Source organism: Ictidomys tridecemlineatus, chromosome 3 (genome assembly GCF_052094955.1).
Source record: "Ictidomys tridecemlineatus isolate mIctTri1 chromosome 3, mIctTri1.hap1, whole genome shotgun sequence".
In the NCBI taxonomy this organism is placed as follows: Eukaryota; Metazoa; Chordata; class Mammalia; order Rodentia; family Sciuridae; genus Ictidomys; species Ictidomys tridecemlineatus.
The window spans coordinates 75,278,288-75,296,934 of record NC_135479.1 but is presented as its reverse complement, the minus strand read 5'-3'; the positions used below and the strand labels follow the sequence as shown (position 1 = coordinate 75,296,934).

Genomic DNA, 18,647 nt, shown 5'->3' with positions numbered 1-18,647 from the left:
GTGGTTGAGAGGGTAAACAAAACGGAAAAATTAAGTCACCAGCTGATTTGGATTTTTAAGATACAGTAATACAGCGAGAAGAATGAAGTTCACCACAGAAAGACTGATACTTTAGTTGAGTCTTAAAATGGTTTAGAGAAGCTGAGGAAGTTTGTCCAGGCTGCTGGGACCATGGAGAAGCAGGATGGAAGCTGCAATGGGTCAAGTAATATGGAACTTCTGGAGGACCAGTCTGGTCAGGAGCTCCTAAACACATCCAAAGTTTCTCCTGATAACAGCCCAGGACCAAGGATCTTGGCCCAAGGTAGTTAGTGACATTATACCAAAAGATAATGCAGACTCCTTTACTTTTCTTGGATCCTTTAACCCTTTTGCAGGCAGATTAAAGAGTAAGCTATTATTTCAACTCCATCCCCTAGTTCAAAGGTATCCTTGAACCTCTAGACCAGAATCTCACAGAAAAGGAAGCCAGGCCAGAGGGTCCCAGGAACTTGCCCTGGGTCAAAAGCAAGCAGGAAGGAAGGCAGATTCTTTTTTTTTTTTTTTTTTTTAATATTTATTTATTTTTTTTAGTTCTCGGCGGACACAACATCTTTGTTGGTATGTGGTGCTGAGGATCGAACCCGGGCCGCACGCATGCCAGGCGAGCGCGCTACCGCTTGAGCCACATCCCCAGCCCTGGCAGATTCTTATACCTCTTTTCCTCTCCCTTCCTTTCTTCCACCCTCTCTCTAGCTCAGAACTATTGAGCAGACAGCCCCATATCCACCAATGAAGGGTTTACAGGGATCTTCCAGGAATTCTAAGGAGCAAAAGTCTGCCAGGCCAAACAGCAGATAATCCCTATTCACCAAAGGAGGTAGGGCAATGCAGAGGCCAGAGGTCTTTGTGACTTTTCTTCTTCCTATTCTGAAGGTTTTCCTTTTCTCTGAGACCCTTACTTAAGTTCAGGACAGTGAGCAAAATGCTAAGCAGACCTTCCTGAGACCAGGAGAGCAAGGGCCAGGTCATTTCTTGGGCCCTTGATGCTAAGCCTAGGGATTGAGGCATGTGTCCCTGAAAACATGCTGAGGATGGTCTTTCCTGGCATTTTCAGTATATTGTACACTCAGGTCCTAACTCCAAGTAATTGTTTAACCTTGAACAACTCCCCACACAGTCCTGTCTGGAATATGGGACCAGTGTCTTCAGTGGGTCTTCAAGGTTGTAAACAGCACAGTCTGGAGGCTTCCCAGGGGAAGATGATAGGGGAGAGCTCAGAAGAGGCACTGGTTCTGTGACCACCAGCACTTTTGAGACAAAGCTGCTGCATCTCTGTCTCCCAAGCGCTAAGCAGCATCCCAGAACAACCTATCTGCCCCTTTCCTGGGAATTGAGTCAGACCAGGTTCTTATGAGTTAGCCATCCAGAATCTACTGGCCCACAGGCAGAGCAGCCTGGTTAGAGAAAGTATTATGCCCTCTCCATCTCAAAGCCAACACTAAACTTACCATCAGGCAGCTTGGACAGTCCCAAGCCCATAGACAGTGGGCGTATTGGGGGTATGGGCTGGGGTGAAGCTGCAGCCAGAGACATCCCTCATATTCCCATCTTCACAGGGACCCAGGCTGAAGGACTCTTGTCTAGAAGGTGCCACTCTGGGGCAGGAAGCCCATGACAGGACTTTTCCACTATACTTGTCTCTACCCATTATCATTGGGTTTTCTGCCACCCACCACCCCTTACAAATCAGGAAACCTAGAGCAAGGGCCAGGTCATTTCCTGGGCCCTTGACTTGTTTGCTCAAAGACAAAAGGGGTGCTCAGGGGAGTTTACATATTGGCAGGGTTTCTGGAACACACATTCAGCCCTCCCAAGGGTACTGAAACAGGTTAAGGCTCTATGGAGGCCACTAGGCTCCTTCTGAATGGGCCTGGCCAAGCAAGTCTCCTCTTCCCTGTCACACGATTCTTCTACTACTCATGACCAAGAACCTGAACATGCCAGGGAAATACGTGTTCAGAGGCAGTGGCATTGTAATAAAGACACTGATTTTATTTAGTTTGATATGTTTCTATACAGAATGCAGAAAACACATCTTAAAATCATATAGAAGGAAATAAAAACACATCAGTGGTTGGTGAACACTTGAATGTGAGATTGGCTCTCCGTCTCAGAGTCCAATGGCCATTGCCAGCCCAGTGCTCAGGGAGGAGTATGCCTGTAAAGGCATTGTTGCTGTTATTATTCTGTTCACTGCCCCATTGCCTCCAGTTGCTATGGCAACAGGACATTCTGGGCCAGCCACAGCAGGGCAATGCCCAATGGTAGGGTTGCTAAGGGCAACAGAGCTGTTTTGAAGGCCTTTCAAAGCCCTCACCTGGAACATTGGAAATTGTTTATTTTTTTATGAGGTCATCAGAAATAAATCTCACCAGGTCAGATTCCACTTGTGCTCCTGACTCTAGAGAAACTCTGGCTTAGACCAGGGCGTAGAAGTATGAGGCCTGGTCACCAGCCACCCACTGAGCCCTCATCTATAGGCTCCTCCTCCAAGGGTGCTGCTCACTCCAGAGTAGCCTACTGGAGGCTAGGGCAGGGGAGAGGGTTGGGCCCTGTGGAAGAAGGCGCAAGGGAAATGCCTCTGGAGAAGAGCAGAAATGAAGACCTTTCCCCTCCTATCTTCCCCTACTGAGGGAGCACACACAAAAACTCTGCAAAACAGTCAAATCCTCTGCAAAACAGTCAATATGGCTTAGAAGTAGCTGCTCCGTGTGCAGAGGGAGCCTGGGTTCACCCACCCACCCACTCTCAATCACGGAGGGATACATTATTGCGAAAGGCATTCCTCCCTAAAAGGTACCCGAAATAACTCAAGACATCAAGAAAAGTCATGCTCCAAAACAATTTCTTCCAAAGGAGGAAAACTGAAGCAGAGTGGATGCCCCTGAGTCATGGGACAGAGATGCAGATGGACGGATGGATGTTTTGCTAAAAAAGGCAAGAGAAGCCCTAGTGTAGTTCCAGAATTTAAACTGTTAGGAAAAGGGGGGGGGTGTGTCAAAATGAGCAAAGCCGTCAGTTCCATGGATTCAACACTAAGAGCTTGTACAAACTGCTGTAAGCATTGCCATTTTTAATCTTTTTTTTTAATAAAACAATTTGAGGCTGTATAAAAACTTTAGTAAAAAATTAGCTTTGAGAGCCCACAGATTTTTACTATGAACTATTGCTGGCACTCCTCCCCAGCCACCATTTTCCAGTCATTCAGGCCCAAGGCCTGGGACTGGAGTGCCAGAGAAAAGGAAAGGGGTGGGTTTTGGGTAGGACTGTGGACTGTTGGGACAAAGCAGCCAAGGTCAAGTGAGGAAAGAGCATCACATGACATAAAAATATTGCATCGTCACCAAAATGTCCCCCACTGAGTGTTTCCAAAAACATGATATTCCTTTTGGGGAGAGGGGGAACATACCAGAAGAAGGGAAAAACAAAATAGGTTGATGTGGTCGAGTCCCTCGACCTCCCAGGTGCCCCCATGAGCAGATGACCCACCTTGGAGCACCTAGGTTGGGGGCCATGGCCACCAATGCCTCTTGGAGTCCCTTTTCCATGGAAATGAAGACCCCTTGGTGGTGGGCCATTAGTGTGCATGGGGTGGAGGTGGGGATGTCCACAGCCCAATAGGCCCCTCCAGCTTCCAGCCTCTGGCAACAGCAGGAGAGCAAACCCAGCACCAAGGCCCTGGCCCCCAAGCCAGGGTCAGGAGGACCCCATCAGGCTCTGGGGTATCAGAGCAACCAAGTTGACGTAGTGTGAAAAAATAGGATTCCTTTGATAAAAAATACTGTCCCTTGGTCTTCTCTAAGATTGAAACACCCTGGGAGCTTATTTTTAGCAAAGCAATTCCCCGTACCCACCCCAAAATTATACATACAAGTTTAGGTAAACAGCAGATTAAATGTAAAAACTTAACCTTAACTTCTGAAAGTCCTTTGAATTTAATCTTTAGCTACTGTTTTCCATGTTACATCCTGCAGCTAGACACACGTGAATAGAAAAAACAGTACAGTTAGTGTTAAAGGCAAAACGCAGAGAGCTGGGGGGCCACCCAGCACTGCCTGCAAGTTCATTCACGGTTCCTCGCTCCCTCCACCTAACCACTACTCAAACAAATGTTTTCAGAGCCAGCCATCAAAAAACTCAGCGAAGAATTTTCTATGAACAAACAAAAAGCTGTTAGGCAAAAAATAAAAAAGTCCCCAAAGTCTCTCCAGCTGCTTTGGGGTTTGGGAGGACCAGAGAGGGTGGGCTCGTCTAGGCCCCGTGTGTGTGTGCTAGGTCGGGTGTTAACTACCGGTGGGTGATGGTCTGCAGGTCACCGGTTTCCACAGACAACACCAAGTTGTCTCTAGGCCCCTGCCCTAACCCTGCCTCCACCCAGGCGCTTGTGGGTTAAGGGGGGACATAGGGAGGGGGTGACCGGTATGGGGTCATGTTCTTGGGACGGGAGCCCTTGCCCTCCATGGGGGCTGTGAAGGGTGGGGGAGGCTGATAAGGAGGTGCATTGGGATCCTCATCCCTCAGGGGTGTGTACTCTCCCACTGTGTCCTGGTTCAAAGGAGTAGTCTCGGGCACACTCTGGTTGGGGTACTCAGGAGGTGGGAGGGGGGCCTTCTCCTCCTGCAGGATGAGTGGCATACTGGAGGAGGGTGGGGGCTTGGAGTCATCTAGCTCATCTGCAAAGATGATAGGCACCCCTTTCTTGATAAAGGTGGCCTGGTCCTCAAGGGTAAGCTTGCCCTTCCGCTTCTTGCGATAACAAATCATTGCTATGATGCCAGCAATGAGGAGGATGGCTGCAACTACCACGGCCGGAATGACTGTGTGTAAGTAAACGTCATCCTCACTGCTCTTCTCAGGGTCCCTGTCTGGCACCTCTGTGGTTGGTGCCAGTGAAGACCCCATCTTGGGTGGTAGCACAGGGATAAACTGTAGGTGTCGACAACTGCCAGAACCTGTCACAGCAATGCTCATGGCCTTGAAGTCAGGCTCCAGGGCATTGGAGAAGGCAGACCGAGGTTTCCCATTATCCTCAGCAATCCTCCGACTCAATCCAATAATCTGCTCCTTCGGACAGGGCTCCAATGGCAGTGTATTGTTGGTCCATTCTACCTCAATTGAGCCTCGGGTGATATTCTGCAGGGTAACAGTGCTGCAGTTTCGGTCACCGAAGGCAAAGGCCAGCTTCTTCACCAAGGCAATCTTCTTGTGGATGTCATTCACCACTGTTGCTGGGTCACCCACAAACTTGGCCTTGAACCTTGCAGGAGCCCTGTCTCCTTGAGGCCGCTTGTGGACATGGATCTCAAAAGCATCTACAGCTGAAAGTCCCCCCTTGTCTGTGGCATGCATGAAATACTCATGTTTGCCCACATGGCTGCTGTCAGGCAGGCCATACATGAGTTGGCTGTTGCTATTGAACTGCACCCAGGATTTCTCACCCACTAGCTGCTGCTCCCGCAGCTTCAGGGTCAGCTTTAGCTTGTCAGTGGTGGTATCCTCATTGTCATAGAAGGTATCCGATGGGATCTTCACCTCGAAGTAGGTACCCACCCAAGCATCCACTCTGTCAATGTGGTTCTTGAGTTCTGGACGCTGGTTGGGTTCTCCCCCACGGGGCACTCCACTGGTGGTGGTGCGGATTCGAGTAGGTGGAGAGGCCGTTTCCAGTCTGGTGATGGGAGCTTTGGTGGTGCCTCTGGGCACTGGTCGGGGAGTCCGTGGTTTCTTAGTGGGCCTGCGGGTTGTCGTTGTTGAGGAATCAGTTGAAGGCGTTGCTGGTTTTGGTGTGGATACTCGTGGCTTCTTGGTTGTAGTTGTGGGAGGAGTAGCAACTGCCGTGGGCTCCACATAGCCAGGAATGGTCACTGTTGGGCGAATCTGGCCAGGAACTGTGGTTCCAGCTTCTGACACCCGAGTGGGCTGAATAGGGCCTAGAGTGGGGGTCTGAATAATGGCACCTCGAGTACGAATGGTGACTGTGGGTTTTCCAGGAACAGGATCCCTGACAGGTGGAGCCATAGTCTCTGTTGGAGGAGCAATGACTGGAGATGTGGGGGTAGGCACTATCCTGGATGGTGGCTCCTGGATGGCCGTGGTTGGAGGTCCAATGGCAGTGACAGGTGTTGGTGTAGCATGAATTTGCCTCCGTATTCTTTTTGGGAGAGGAGGCTTCTTATTGGCAATATGCCAACCTACCACAGGGTAGCCAAGCTGGGCAGACATAGCACCCTCCCTGGCAGGGGTCTCCACTCCATGAATGTCAGGCACACTATTCTGGTTCAGGGAGCAGCCCAGTTTCCAGGAGAGCAGAGCCCCATTCTCCACAACCTTTTTTGCATTTCCTGGGCCGGCCATGAAGGCTGACATGTCAAAGAGTCTATTATTCACCACTGGCACCAACTTCATGTTGTGAAGTTCCACTTCTGAGAAACTCTGCATCTTATGTAGGAGGTCAATCCTTTGCTTTGGGGTCATTTTGGTGAGATCAGCATCCAGAATCACTGTCAGGACAGTCACTGGCTCATCAGCAGCACAAGCAGAAAACACTACCTCCCCAGGGTCTGGTGAGGCTGCTCGCATGGACTGTGGCTCACTGTGTTCTTCAGGGTAGACCTCAATAGAGAATACACTGGAGGTTTGAGGGACATGGCTCCCATTGGCCCCCAGGCGTGCAGCGCTCACTGAGATATAATGCACACCCTTATCAGTATCAAGGGGGAGGCCCTCCAAGGTGTGGCTCTGTGGGTCCCAGTGCAGCCAAGATGGCAAAGCCTCTTTCCCTGCTGCTGATACCTAGAAGAGACGTGAGCAAAAGTTACAAGTGCATTACCTTAAAATGATCACACAGCTTTTAACTACTATCCTATCCTAAGTTGTATAACACATTTGATGACAAATTCAACTTTCCTGTTGGGAAAGCCAGAAAGGCACAACCATCTGTGTACATTTCACTTACCTGGCATAAAAGACTGGGGAAGGATGATGGACTAGCTGAGAAAGTATGCACCCAAGGCCACAAACTAGGGGAACAGCAGTGCTGGCACTCAAAACACATGTCTCTTTCCAGAGAAGCAATGTCATAGAGCTCAATGTTTTGGACTTTATGCCAGTGATACACCCTGCCACCTAATTGCCTGCTCTACCTACAGAATCAAGTCAAAATGTCTTTTCCCACCCCTCAGCACTCCTCAGCCTCTCCCCAGATTCTGCCCCTGCCCTCATCAGACACCTCTGCTCAGGTCATACACCTGGCCAGCACACCTTTTCTGGGTACAAGTGGAAATGTACATAGATCTGGGTACAAGGGAAGACTCTGCCCAGAATGACTTACTTTGCAATCATCAGGTGATATTCAAGGGTAGTGGAATCATAGCTGATTATTTTTCCCCCTCTTTTCTTAGTTATACATGATAGTAGAATTCATTTTGATACAATTATACAAGAATGGAATATAACTTATTCTAATTAGGACTCCATTCTTGTGGATGTACACGATGTTGAGATTCACTATGGTATATTCATATATGTACATAGGAAAATTATGTCAGATTCACTCTACTGTCTTTCCTATTCCCATCCCCTCCCCTCCCCCCTTCATTCCTCGCTTTGTCTAATCTACTGAACTTCTATTCTTCCCCCCACCCTGCCCCTTATTATGGGTTAGCTTCCACATATCAGAGAAAACATTCAATCTTTGGTTTTTTGGTATTGGCTTATTTCATTTAGCATGATAGTCTCCAGATCTGTCCATTTACTGGAAAATGCATAAAGTCATTCTTCTAAATGGCTGAGTTATACTCCACTGTGTATATATACCACATTTTCTTTATCCATTCATCTGTTGAAGGGCACCTAGGTTGGCTCCATAGTTTACCTATTGTGAATTGTGCTGCTATAAACATTTATTTGGCTCTGTCACTGTAGTAAGCCGATTTTAAATCCTTTGGATATATACCAAGAAGTGGGATAGCTGGGTCAAATAGTGGTTTTTAAGGAATCTCCATACTGCTTTCTAGAGTGGTTGCAACTGTTTATAGTCTCATGAGCAATGTATCAGTGTACCCATTCCCCACATGTTTCCCATATAGTTAACTGATTCTAATGTCCAAATTAAATCTGTTCTTCAAGAAAAACTGGTACCCAGAGTAGAGGACTAGAATCAACTATTCTAGGACAATGTTAAAGAAATCTCAAGGAATTCTGGTTTCTAAAAGAGAAATTCCGTAGTCAACCAAATAATAGGAAATGAAAACACAGAGCCTAATCCTGTCCTTGGCAGAGAAGAAGCCCGAGGAGCTCATCCCTTTATTCTTTTTTAAATAACTTTATTCATTCATTCATTCATTCATTATGTGGTGCCAAGGATAGAACCCAGGGCCTTGCACATGCTAGGTAAGCATTCTACCACTGAGCCATAACCCTAGCCCCTCATCCCCTTATTCTAACCAACAGCATCTCCCCAACTTCTTTCAGTTTGGAAGTCTTCTTCCAAGTGACATAACGGTAATACTCTAAGCTACCAAGGGAATACCACCACAGAAACTTTCATTATCAGCTGACAAATGGGAAATTAATTCTTGCTTCTTGCCCAGAACTCACACATGCAAGGCAAGTGCTCTGCCGCTGAGCTACAACCCCAGCTCAGAAGCTATATTTTGATTGAGAACAAATTATTTCCCTAGCATCTACTCAGAATTTTACACTTTTTGAGCAAGCCAAGGCAGAAAAATAGGGCCAAACCTATCCAACCTATCCTATGTAGATTCTGGTTCCCCAGGGCTCTAGAATACAGGCCATGTGCTAGCTGCAGGACAGGTGTGCAATCTGGATCGATAGCCTGGTAGCAGGCAGCCTCCTCAAATCATGAATAATCTGAAGACAGAATGTAAAGGTACTATGGCTTTTGCTAGGTGTGGTGGCACACATCTGTAATCCCAGCAACTCGGGAGGCTGAGGAAGAAGGACTTCAAGTTCAACGACACCCTTGGCAACTTAGCAAAGTCCTGTCTCAACATAAAAAAAAGAGAAGTGACTGGAGATGTTACTTAGTGGTAACATCCTGGGATCAATCCCCAGTGGAGGGATGTGGGGGATGAAGCTCAGCTCTTGACAGGCTGAGGCTTGACCCAACCTCAGCCCAAATGCACTCATCTATAAAATGAGAGAAATGATCCTATCCTTGTATCCTTATAGGACCAGGTATGCTGGACATTGGTAATGCTTATTCCAGTAAACAACCTTAAGAATATTGCACAAATAGACTCCACTTCCCAGTCCTCCTTCCCAGTTGGCTTGGATTAGCCCAATGTATAGGGAACCTTGTCTTTATGTTCATACTCTGAAGAATCTAAGAGAAGTGGGGAGGCTCTGGGCAAGATTCTAACAAGAACCAAATTAAGGTCCCTAATGCCAGGGTTAGGGATCTTCAGGGAGTTGACTGCCTGTCAAGACCTATCTTTCAGAAGAAAACCCTGAGGGGTCATGGGAGAAAAGGACTTGTTGCATATGAGAGTTGAAAGACCAGTATTTACCTCTTTTTTTCTTTTTGGTTGTTTTTTTTTTTTCCTTTTCGAGACAGGGTCTCACTTAGTTGCTTAGGGCCTCATTAAATTGCTGAGGCTAGCTTTGAATTTGTGATCCCCTTGCCTCAGCTTCCCAAATTGCTAGGATTATAGCCTGCACCACCCAGCCCAGTCAATCTAGCAAGCCCCTAAACAATTTTTAGGGAGACCCTGTCTCGAAATAAATAAAAAGGGATGAGATGTTGCTCAGTGGTAAAACACTGGATTTGAATCCCCAGTAACACACCAACCACCACCCCCAAAAAATATTGCCAGGCATGGTAGCACTTGCCTGTAATCCCTGCAGTTTGGAAGGGGCTGAGGCAGGAGGGTCCTGAGTTCAAAGCCAGCTTCAGCAATTTAGTAAGACCATGTCTCTAACTCAGCAAGACCCTGTCTCTAATAAATAGGCTCGGGGATGTGGCTCAGTGTTAAGTGCCTCTGGGTTCAATACCTAATAAATAAAACGTAGATAAATCTCAGAATCAGTCCTTCCATCCCAAGTCCTGATATCCTCTATTTTCACTTGGTCATATTTTTTTTCAATTCTTATTAGTAATTTATTTAAAACACAGAGGCTTATATTTTCAATAGTATTTGAGTTGATGAGTCTGGGCAAATGCCTACCCGCAAGGATGCCTTCCTTCACCAACCCACATTTCCCGGTGTACAGTGCTCACAAGGGGCTCATTCAAAAACCAGGGAACACCCACTTGAGTCACGAAGAAACTATAGTTCATTTCACACAGACAGCATTGCCACAAAGGTCTCAAGCATCCAAAGAAATGCTCCTTTCATAAACTCCTCTTCCTGGACAAAAAGAGTATCCATTGTTTTCGGGGGAACAACTGGAGGCCCACGCCAGCAGCTGAAAGCACAGTCCCAGGAAGGGCTGCTCCCAACTTGCTGACATCTTGGGTAGAGGAAAAGTTCACATTGTCTGCAGGCAAGGAGGGTGACAGGGATGAAAAGTCACCCTTCTTGGGCTTGATCAAAACAAAACATATGAGGGAGCTCTGGAGGAGTAGTCCAGTCATTTCATGCTATGCAAAGACATCTTTCCCTGCCCAATCTAAAGAGGCAGTTCCAAGCCTGAGCTTCCACTGGTTCACACAAGACTACACATACAGCATCGAGAAGCAGCCAAGAACATCTCCGTGATGGGTGTCAGCTACCACTACAGTGTAGTCCATGGTAGTCTGGGCATAGCACCCATGTCACCTCTATGTGTAGTCATCATTCATCTGCTATACATTAAGGCACTCATAGAGCTCTCAGCAAAAAACATGAGGCCTCAATCTGAAATTAGGTTGTTTTGAATTCATGATTTCTGACCAAAAAATATGGGCTAGACTCATTCTAAAGCCACTTCAAGCATATTCATATATATTGATGTATGGTCGGCATCTTGGGTCCCTAAGTTGAATATAATGGAAATATTTAGGAACCCTGAAAACTATGTTGATTTTGTGTATATAATGACATACTAAATGAATCAGTAGATTTAAAAGAATAGATATATTAATTTTGTGCTTCTAAGTTGGCATGCATGTCTCAAATTATCAGCTGTCAATATTAGTAAAAGTTATCACTTGAAGTCTTTAGCATTGTTTTGCACCTCATTTTTTCTGAGACAGTTTATGTAATTCTTCCCATGCTTATTTGATCAGCTTCTTTTCTATGTGCCTAGCAAAACAGTTCATTCAGATTAGAATTACTGATCAGGAAGAGAAAAAAAATCATCAAGTGACAATCCATTACAAATTTCAATGGGAGCGGGGGTGCAGAGAGAACATGGACAGACTCAAAAACTTAACAGATACATAATGCATCACAAGAACACAGAAATCAACTTGAAGGGGTTCCCAATGGCCAAATCTGCGATCATCTGAATATCATGATAACTAAGACAGCAAAATAAATTATAAAGCACTGAATATTAGAAAACAGCAAATCTATACTAATACTGGATTAATAAAAACATGGCTGCTGGGCATGGCAGCATATGCCTGTGATTCCAGCAACTCAGGAGGTTGAGGCAAGAGGAACTCTGCCTCAGCAACTTAGCGTGACCCTTCTCAAAATAAGAAACTTTTAAGGGGCTGGGGATGTGGCTCAAGTGGTAGCGCGCTCGCCTAGTATGCGTGCGGCCCAGGTTCGATCCTCAGCACCACATACCAACAAAGATGTTGTGTCCGCCGAGAACTAAAAAAAATAAATAAATAAATATTAAAAAAAAAAAAAAAAAACTTTTAAAAAGGCTGTGAATGTGGTTCTGTGGCTAAGCACCCCTAGGAAAAATCCCTGATACAAAAAAATAATAATTAATAAAATAAGCCATGGCAGAGTCATGGCTTAGAATTATTTCCCAATGCAAAATACAAGTTTGTGACAGGATCCAGAGTCATAAAATAATAGGTCCAGAAGATACTAAGAGGCAGCAGGTAAGCTTAGTCTCTTGCTGCCCCTCGCATAGCTGACATTTCTCCTATGTACCAACATTAGGGCTCTGACAATCCAAAGCAGGTTTGTAGGTGCTAAGAGTTTTCTTTTGCCAGCCCAAAAACATTTGAGGGCCTACCAGGTAATAAGACAAATACTCAGGTATTAATAATATATAACAATAAATACTATTATTATGTACAACTTTAGAGCACTGATAAAAAACAACAAAGCCAAACATTAAGACTAACTAATAAAAAATAAGAATTTCAAGGGCAGAAATCTGTAAAGAAAAAGGTAATATAGGATTTTGTGGGAAGGCAGCTTTCACCAGAATAATAGAAGAAAAGGTCTCCAATACTCTAAGGGGATATCAAGTTGAACCTGAAATAGGTGGCTGTCCTCACTTCACTCCAGAAAAGTCAAAGGCCTGGGGTAGAATCTAAGATAGGCATGTTCACAAGGTACAAAGGGGCTAATGTGGACCAGACAAGTATACGAAGGGAAAGGGGAGGGACAGGAAGCCAGAGGCCAGATCATATAGGGCTTGATCCTGAGTACAGCTTATAATGGGGGATTTTAAGCAGATTTAAGCTTTAGATAAAGATTTTTAGAAAAAAAAGATGTCTTGATGTGGAGAACAAACTAAAGGGGCAGAGACAAGGTGCCCTTGGGAAGAGATGAATAAATAGTAGCTTGGATGAAGGACAGTAGTGATAAAACAGAGATAAGATTCTGGGGTTACCTCAATGAGTGTCCTTGGCAAAAGACCTAAAATTTTCCTCATACACATAAGAACATCAGGCAACCATTAAGAGTTACACTCCTCAAAACAATTAATAACCATAAGGGAAAAAGTCAAGCTACAGTGAATGAAATAAGGTTAAAAAATATGTCCAGGAGCTGAGATTGTGGCTCAGAGGTAGAGCGCTCCCCTAGCATGCATGAAGCACTGGATTCAATCCTCAGCACTACATAAATATAAAATAAAGACATTGTGTCCACCTAAAACTAAAAAATAAATATTAAAAAAAAAAAAGTCCAATGCAATCCTAGTCTAAGATGTCTGTGTGCATGGCATGAACACCTCTTAATGAGCCCAAAGAACACCTTTTGGTGAGAGTTTTTTCTTTCTCCCTTTACTTTGTCCACAATAAAATATATGGTTATAATCAGAAAATTAGGGGGTGGGGATGTAGCTCAGTAGCAGAGCACTTGCCTAGCTCATGTGAGGCACTGGGTTAAATCCTCAGCACCACATAAATAAATTAAATAAAGGTATTGTGTCCATCTACAATTTAAAAATTATATATTAAAAAAAGAAAGAAATTTAACTCCTTTAAACTTGTTTCAGAAATGGGGAAAATCAGACTCCAAGAATTAGATTTAGCTTTCTGACTCCCTGATTCTCCAACCCATATGAATCTGATGCTTAAGACTATTTGAGATAGTCATCTTTTTGAGGGTGAAGGGAGCAGGGCGGTGCATCACAGGGCGGTGCTTCAGTGCTGAGGAATCAAACCAAGGACCTCATGCATGCTAGACAAGTAGTCTACCACAATTACATCCACAGCCCTTCATCTGTTTTTCTACAGGATCATCAGCTACTAAATGGCCTGCTTTCCATAGATAAATATGCTCAGATAAAATCCTGTTTTCCCAGTGAATAAGCCTGTTACAAGTCTCCTGCCAGATACTGCAAATATCCAGCTCACTGTATTTGCCCAAAGCACTTCTGGTCAAAATTAATTCATGTAAAACATTCCGATGGCCATCAGAGCAAAGACAATCAATGCATGGTTTTGAATATTCAGGGACTCAAGCCAGAAGCTGGGCAAGAAATGTATCCTCCAGAACAGCCACTCTTTAACTACAATATTAGCATCTGGCTTGATGAGGTATTAGGAAGATTACATGGAAACCTATGCAAACACTCTGGAAATTAAAAGGAGCTCTGTGGAATTGGGCTGCAACATGAGCCAGGATCATCAGAACTAAAAAAAGGAGGGGGTGGGGAGGAAGGAAGAAATGGAGGAGGAAAGGAGTAGTAGGAAGGGGAGGGGGGAAGGGTAAAGAAGAATAGAATGAACATCCCTGAGATCACAAAGCCACACTAAGAATAAGTCATGAATGACCTAAAGAAAAGGAACCAAGGAGTTGCATGTAAAGAGTAAGTCCATCTAGATTTATCAGAAAAGGGCACAGGACTTACTCTTCACTGGAAAAATGGCATGGAATCTGTGAAATCTGGGAGAGGGGACCTGTGGGTCAGAAAGGTACAAGTTGACAAAGACCCACAAGAACCTGAATTCAGCCAGGTGTGATGGTGCACACCTGTAATCCCAGTGGCTCGGGAAGCTAAGGCAGGGGGAATCACAAGTTCAAAGCTAGCCTCAGTGAGACTCTGTCACTAATAAAATACAAAAAGGGGATGGAGATGTGGCTCAGTGGTTAAGTGCCCCTGAATTCAATTCCCAGTACCAAAAAAAAAAAAATAAGAACCTATATATGTTTCAACTAATGGAGTATAGCGGAAGTCTTGTAGGAGTTTCCAAGCCTAAACCTTAAGAGACTAGCAGATTCTACTTCCTGTTTCCTGGAATACTCAAACTTAAAATCCAGCTGTCCCACAGTGAGGAATCCCAAACAGCCCAGGGAGAAGTCTACATGAAGAGAAAACAAGAACACACTGATTAAGAGCACTAGTTAAGCTCCTAGTCAAAAGGAGCATGAACTTAAAAACCATGATTTTCCAGATCCAGATGAGCCGCTCTAGTTAGTGCTATGAAAGTAGAAATGAGACTCTCAGACAACGAATGCCTGAATTCCTGGTCACAAATTTCTGAACGTGGCTCACTGGGTTATTTTGTTGATTTTGTCTTTTGTGGTGCTGGGGATGGAACTCAGTCAGTGCCTTACATACGGGAGAGGTCAGTGTTCTGCCACTGAACTAAATTTGTAGTCCCAGCTCATTATTTTGAACCACTAAGTTTGGTAGTTTAAACTATAAATAGCCAAAACACTTTGTGTACACAGAAGTCTAAATGACAAGCAGATATAAAAACTATCATTACAAAGTATAAATCTTCAAATATTTTAAATTTATTTTTAAGTCATACCTCTTTTTTAATATTTTGTTTTAGTTGTAGTTAATGCCTTTATTTAATGTATTTATTTTTATGTGGTGCTGAGGATCAAACCCAGCACCTTGCACATGCTAGGTAAGCACTCTACCACTGAGACACAATCCCAGCCCCTTAAGGCAGGGGGGTGGTAAACTGGGACTTTAACGCAGGGGTGCTTTACCATTGAATTACATCCCTAGCCCCTTTAATTTTTTTTGGGGGGGGGAGGGGACACAGCTTCATTGAATTGCCTAGAGAATGGGAGTGTAGTGTACCCCAATGGTAGAGCAATTGCCTAGCATACGTGAGGTGCTGTGTTCAATCCCCAACACAACAAAAATAATTAATAAATAAATTGCTTAGGGCCTCACTAAATTGCTGTGGCCAGTCTTAAGCCTGTATCCTCCTGCCTCAGCACCCTATTCACTCCTGAAGTCCCTGGAATTATAGATATGGCCACCACAACCAGCTAAGCCACATCCCAAGAATGCTGTAAGGCAGGAGTCAACAAACTAGGCCAGGGCCAAGTGCAGCCTGCCACCTGTTTCTCTATGGCTCGTTTTTTTAACTTTCTAATGACTGGAGAAAAATAAGAGTATTTCTTGACATGTGAAAATTATATAGAATTCAGTTTCAGTTTCTGTTTTATCGAAACATGGCCATGACCATTCATTTACATGTTGTCTATACCTACTTTCACATTATGCTGGTTAACTGAAGAGTTTTGACAGAAATCATATGAACCTGCAAAACTTCAGGGATACATCCCACCTACCTATCCACCACATAAACTTACTCAGTATTGAGAGGAAATGTCCAGGTTCTTCAAGCCCAGGCAGAGGAATAGAATTTGGGGGGCAAAAATTAAGTTTAAAATGCTATCTGAGGTTTATCAGTATTCTCCTGGGAAAATCAGTGGCTGACACTCTCCTGAGAGTTACTTAGTAGATACCAAAATAATTGAGCTCAGAACTGGTGGAGCTCACAATTGAGAAGGAAGAGACATCAAAACTAAAATAGAAGATGAGAAATCTTCCTTATTTATGCTTTGTATCTAGTCTTACCTTGATGATTTCTCCACTGGAAGCAATTAAATCTGTAGGAATGGTCACTTGAAATGAGCGCCCGACGATAGCTGTGCCATCAGGAATGCCAACCACCCTGGGAACAGCTTCATGAAGATCTGAAAGCACTGAATGCATAGACGCTTCAAGCTGGTTCTCCCAGTCCCTGATGGCCTCCGACGGTTCACTGGGCCAGCGAGATTGAGCCATGGCCACAGAAAGCAGGAGGACAAGGATCCTCCCCCAGAAGGGGAGCAGCAGTGAAAGGCCCACAGACATCCTCATCCCAGGTCCAAGCTGCTCAAGCTGACAGTCTTGTTAAGGAAGGAAGAAAGTGACGTGGTCCCAGAATTGGGTCCTTACCCTCTATACACCTGCTCCATCTCAGAGCCTGAAAAAAAAAAGAAGTGTAGATTCAGACTTCAACAATCTCCACAGCTGCAAGAATGTCACATAGAGAACCTCTTCATTAGTGAAGGAAATCGGCTAGTCCAGTTAAGTGTAAAATCACACTGGATTTTGAAAACATGGCATAAAAAAGGAAAGTAAGATACCTCATTAATAATTTTGAGACACAGATTACAACAATGATAATATTTTGGATATAATCAAATATATTATTGAATGAAATACATTAAATAAAATGTTAAAAAATAGTAATAATGAGATCAGTTAGCCAGACATGGTGGCACATGCCTAAAATCCCAACAACTGGGGAGGCTGAGGCAAGAGGACAGCAAGTTCCAGGATAGTTTGGGCAACTTAGTAAGATACTATCTCAAAAATAAAAATGGAGGGGGGTGTGGCTCAAAGGCAGGAGTGCTTACCTAGTATGTTCGAGGCCCTTGGTTCTATACTTAGTACAACAAAAAAAATCTATTTAATAAAACTTATTATTGAAATTAATTTCATCCCCAGCACTGGTTTTTTAAGAGAAAGAGAGACAGAGAGAATTTTTTAATATTTATTTTTCAGTTTTCAGTGGACACAACATATTTATTTTATTTTTATGTGGTGCTGAAGATTGAACCCAGCACCCTGCGCATGCCAGGTGAGCATGTTACCGCTTGAGCACATCCCCAGCCCCCCAGCACTGTTTAAAAAAAAAAGAAAAAGAAAAGAAAATTAATTTCACCTGCTTGTTTCTGAGTTTATGTATGTGTGCCTACCAAGAAAATTTAAATGACATATGTGGCTCACATTATATGTCTGTTGGGCAGCACTGCTCTAGATGCAATTTCCATTTTACAGGAAATATGGGAGCCATGAAAAGACAACTGGGTAAATTTTGAATGTGGGACCTTATATAAAATACTTGGCCTGGCCTCTCGAAATGCTAACATTCCCTAAATTTTAGGTAACTGTTCTAGCTTAAGAGTTAGTAACCAGAGCTGGGGATGTGGCTCAAGCGGTAGCACGCTCACCTGGCATGCGTGCAGCCTGGGTTCGATCCTCAGCACCACATACAAACAAAGATGTTGTGTCCTCCGAAAACTAAAAAATAAATATTAAAATATTCTCTCTCTCTCAAATAAATAAATAAATAAATAAATAGATAAATAAATAAATAAACTGAGTTCCTTAAAAAAAAAAAAAAAAAAGAGTAACCAGGGCTGGGGATATAGCTCAGTTGGGCCTTGTATGCATAAGGCCCTGGGTTCAATCCTCAGCACCAAAAAAAAAAAAAAAAAAAATAGTAACCAGACATGATAGACACATTTTGACTGGATTCTAGATTTACTTCAAACACATACACATAAACACACACAAACTCAGGTCCCAGGAGATAACAGGGGATTTGCATGTGAGCCAGAGATTGGATTTACTTTACTTCTCTGACATGGTATAATGGCTGTGTATCTCTATAGGGATTGTCCTCAATCTCCCTGTATCCAGCACTGGGTATTAAACCAAAGTGTGCTCTACCACGAGCTATATGCCCAGTCTTTATTATTTTTATTTTTTTGGTACTAGGGATTGAACCCATGGGTGTCTTCCACTGAGCCACATCACTACATCTCCTGTCCTTTTTGTTTTTTACTTTGAGACAGGGTCTCAATAAGTTGCCAAGGGTTTTGCTGAATTGCTGAGACTGGCCATGAACTTGCAGGCTCCCAATTCACTGGAATTATAGGCAGGTGGCATCATGTCCAGCTCCCAGCCTTTTTTATTTTGAGACTAGGTCTCAATAAGTTGCACAAGTTGGCCTTGAACTTGCAATCCTCAGCTTCCCAAGTAGCTGAGATTATAGGCAAGTGCCATCACACCTGGGGCCATAACATATCACATCACATCAATCTTATAGGTTTTCTCCTCTGGCCCCAACAACTCCCTCCAGTGCTGAGAATTGAACCCATGGCATTTTACATGGGGAGCAAGTGCTCTACCAGAAATACACCCAGCCTAGGAGTTAA

General features: G+C 44.1%; 1 protein-coding gene across 10 annotated transcripts in view; it reads right to left on the bottom strand.

Moving 5' to 3' along the window:
* Positions 1–2,013: 2,013 nt before the first annotated feature.
* Dag1 (dystroglycan 1) overlaps positions 2,014–18,647 on the bottom strand; it is a 71,750-nt gene continuing 55,116 nt past the window's right edge. For all 10 annotated transcript variants that reach the window (XM_078043184.1, XM_021727468.3, XM_013359384.4 and 7 more), the window contains 2 exons: positions 16,234–16,624; positions 2,014–6,834 (listed from right to left, as the gene is read on the bottom strand). In XM_078043184.1, coding sequence (XP_077899310.1) covers positions 4,432–6,834; positions 16,234–16,518 — 2,688 coding nt within the window. In that variant the 5' untranslated portion in view covers positions 16,519–16,624 and the 3' untranslated portion in view covers positions 2,014–4,431. The remainder of the gene's footprint in view (positions 6,835–16,233; positions 16,625–18,647) is intronic.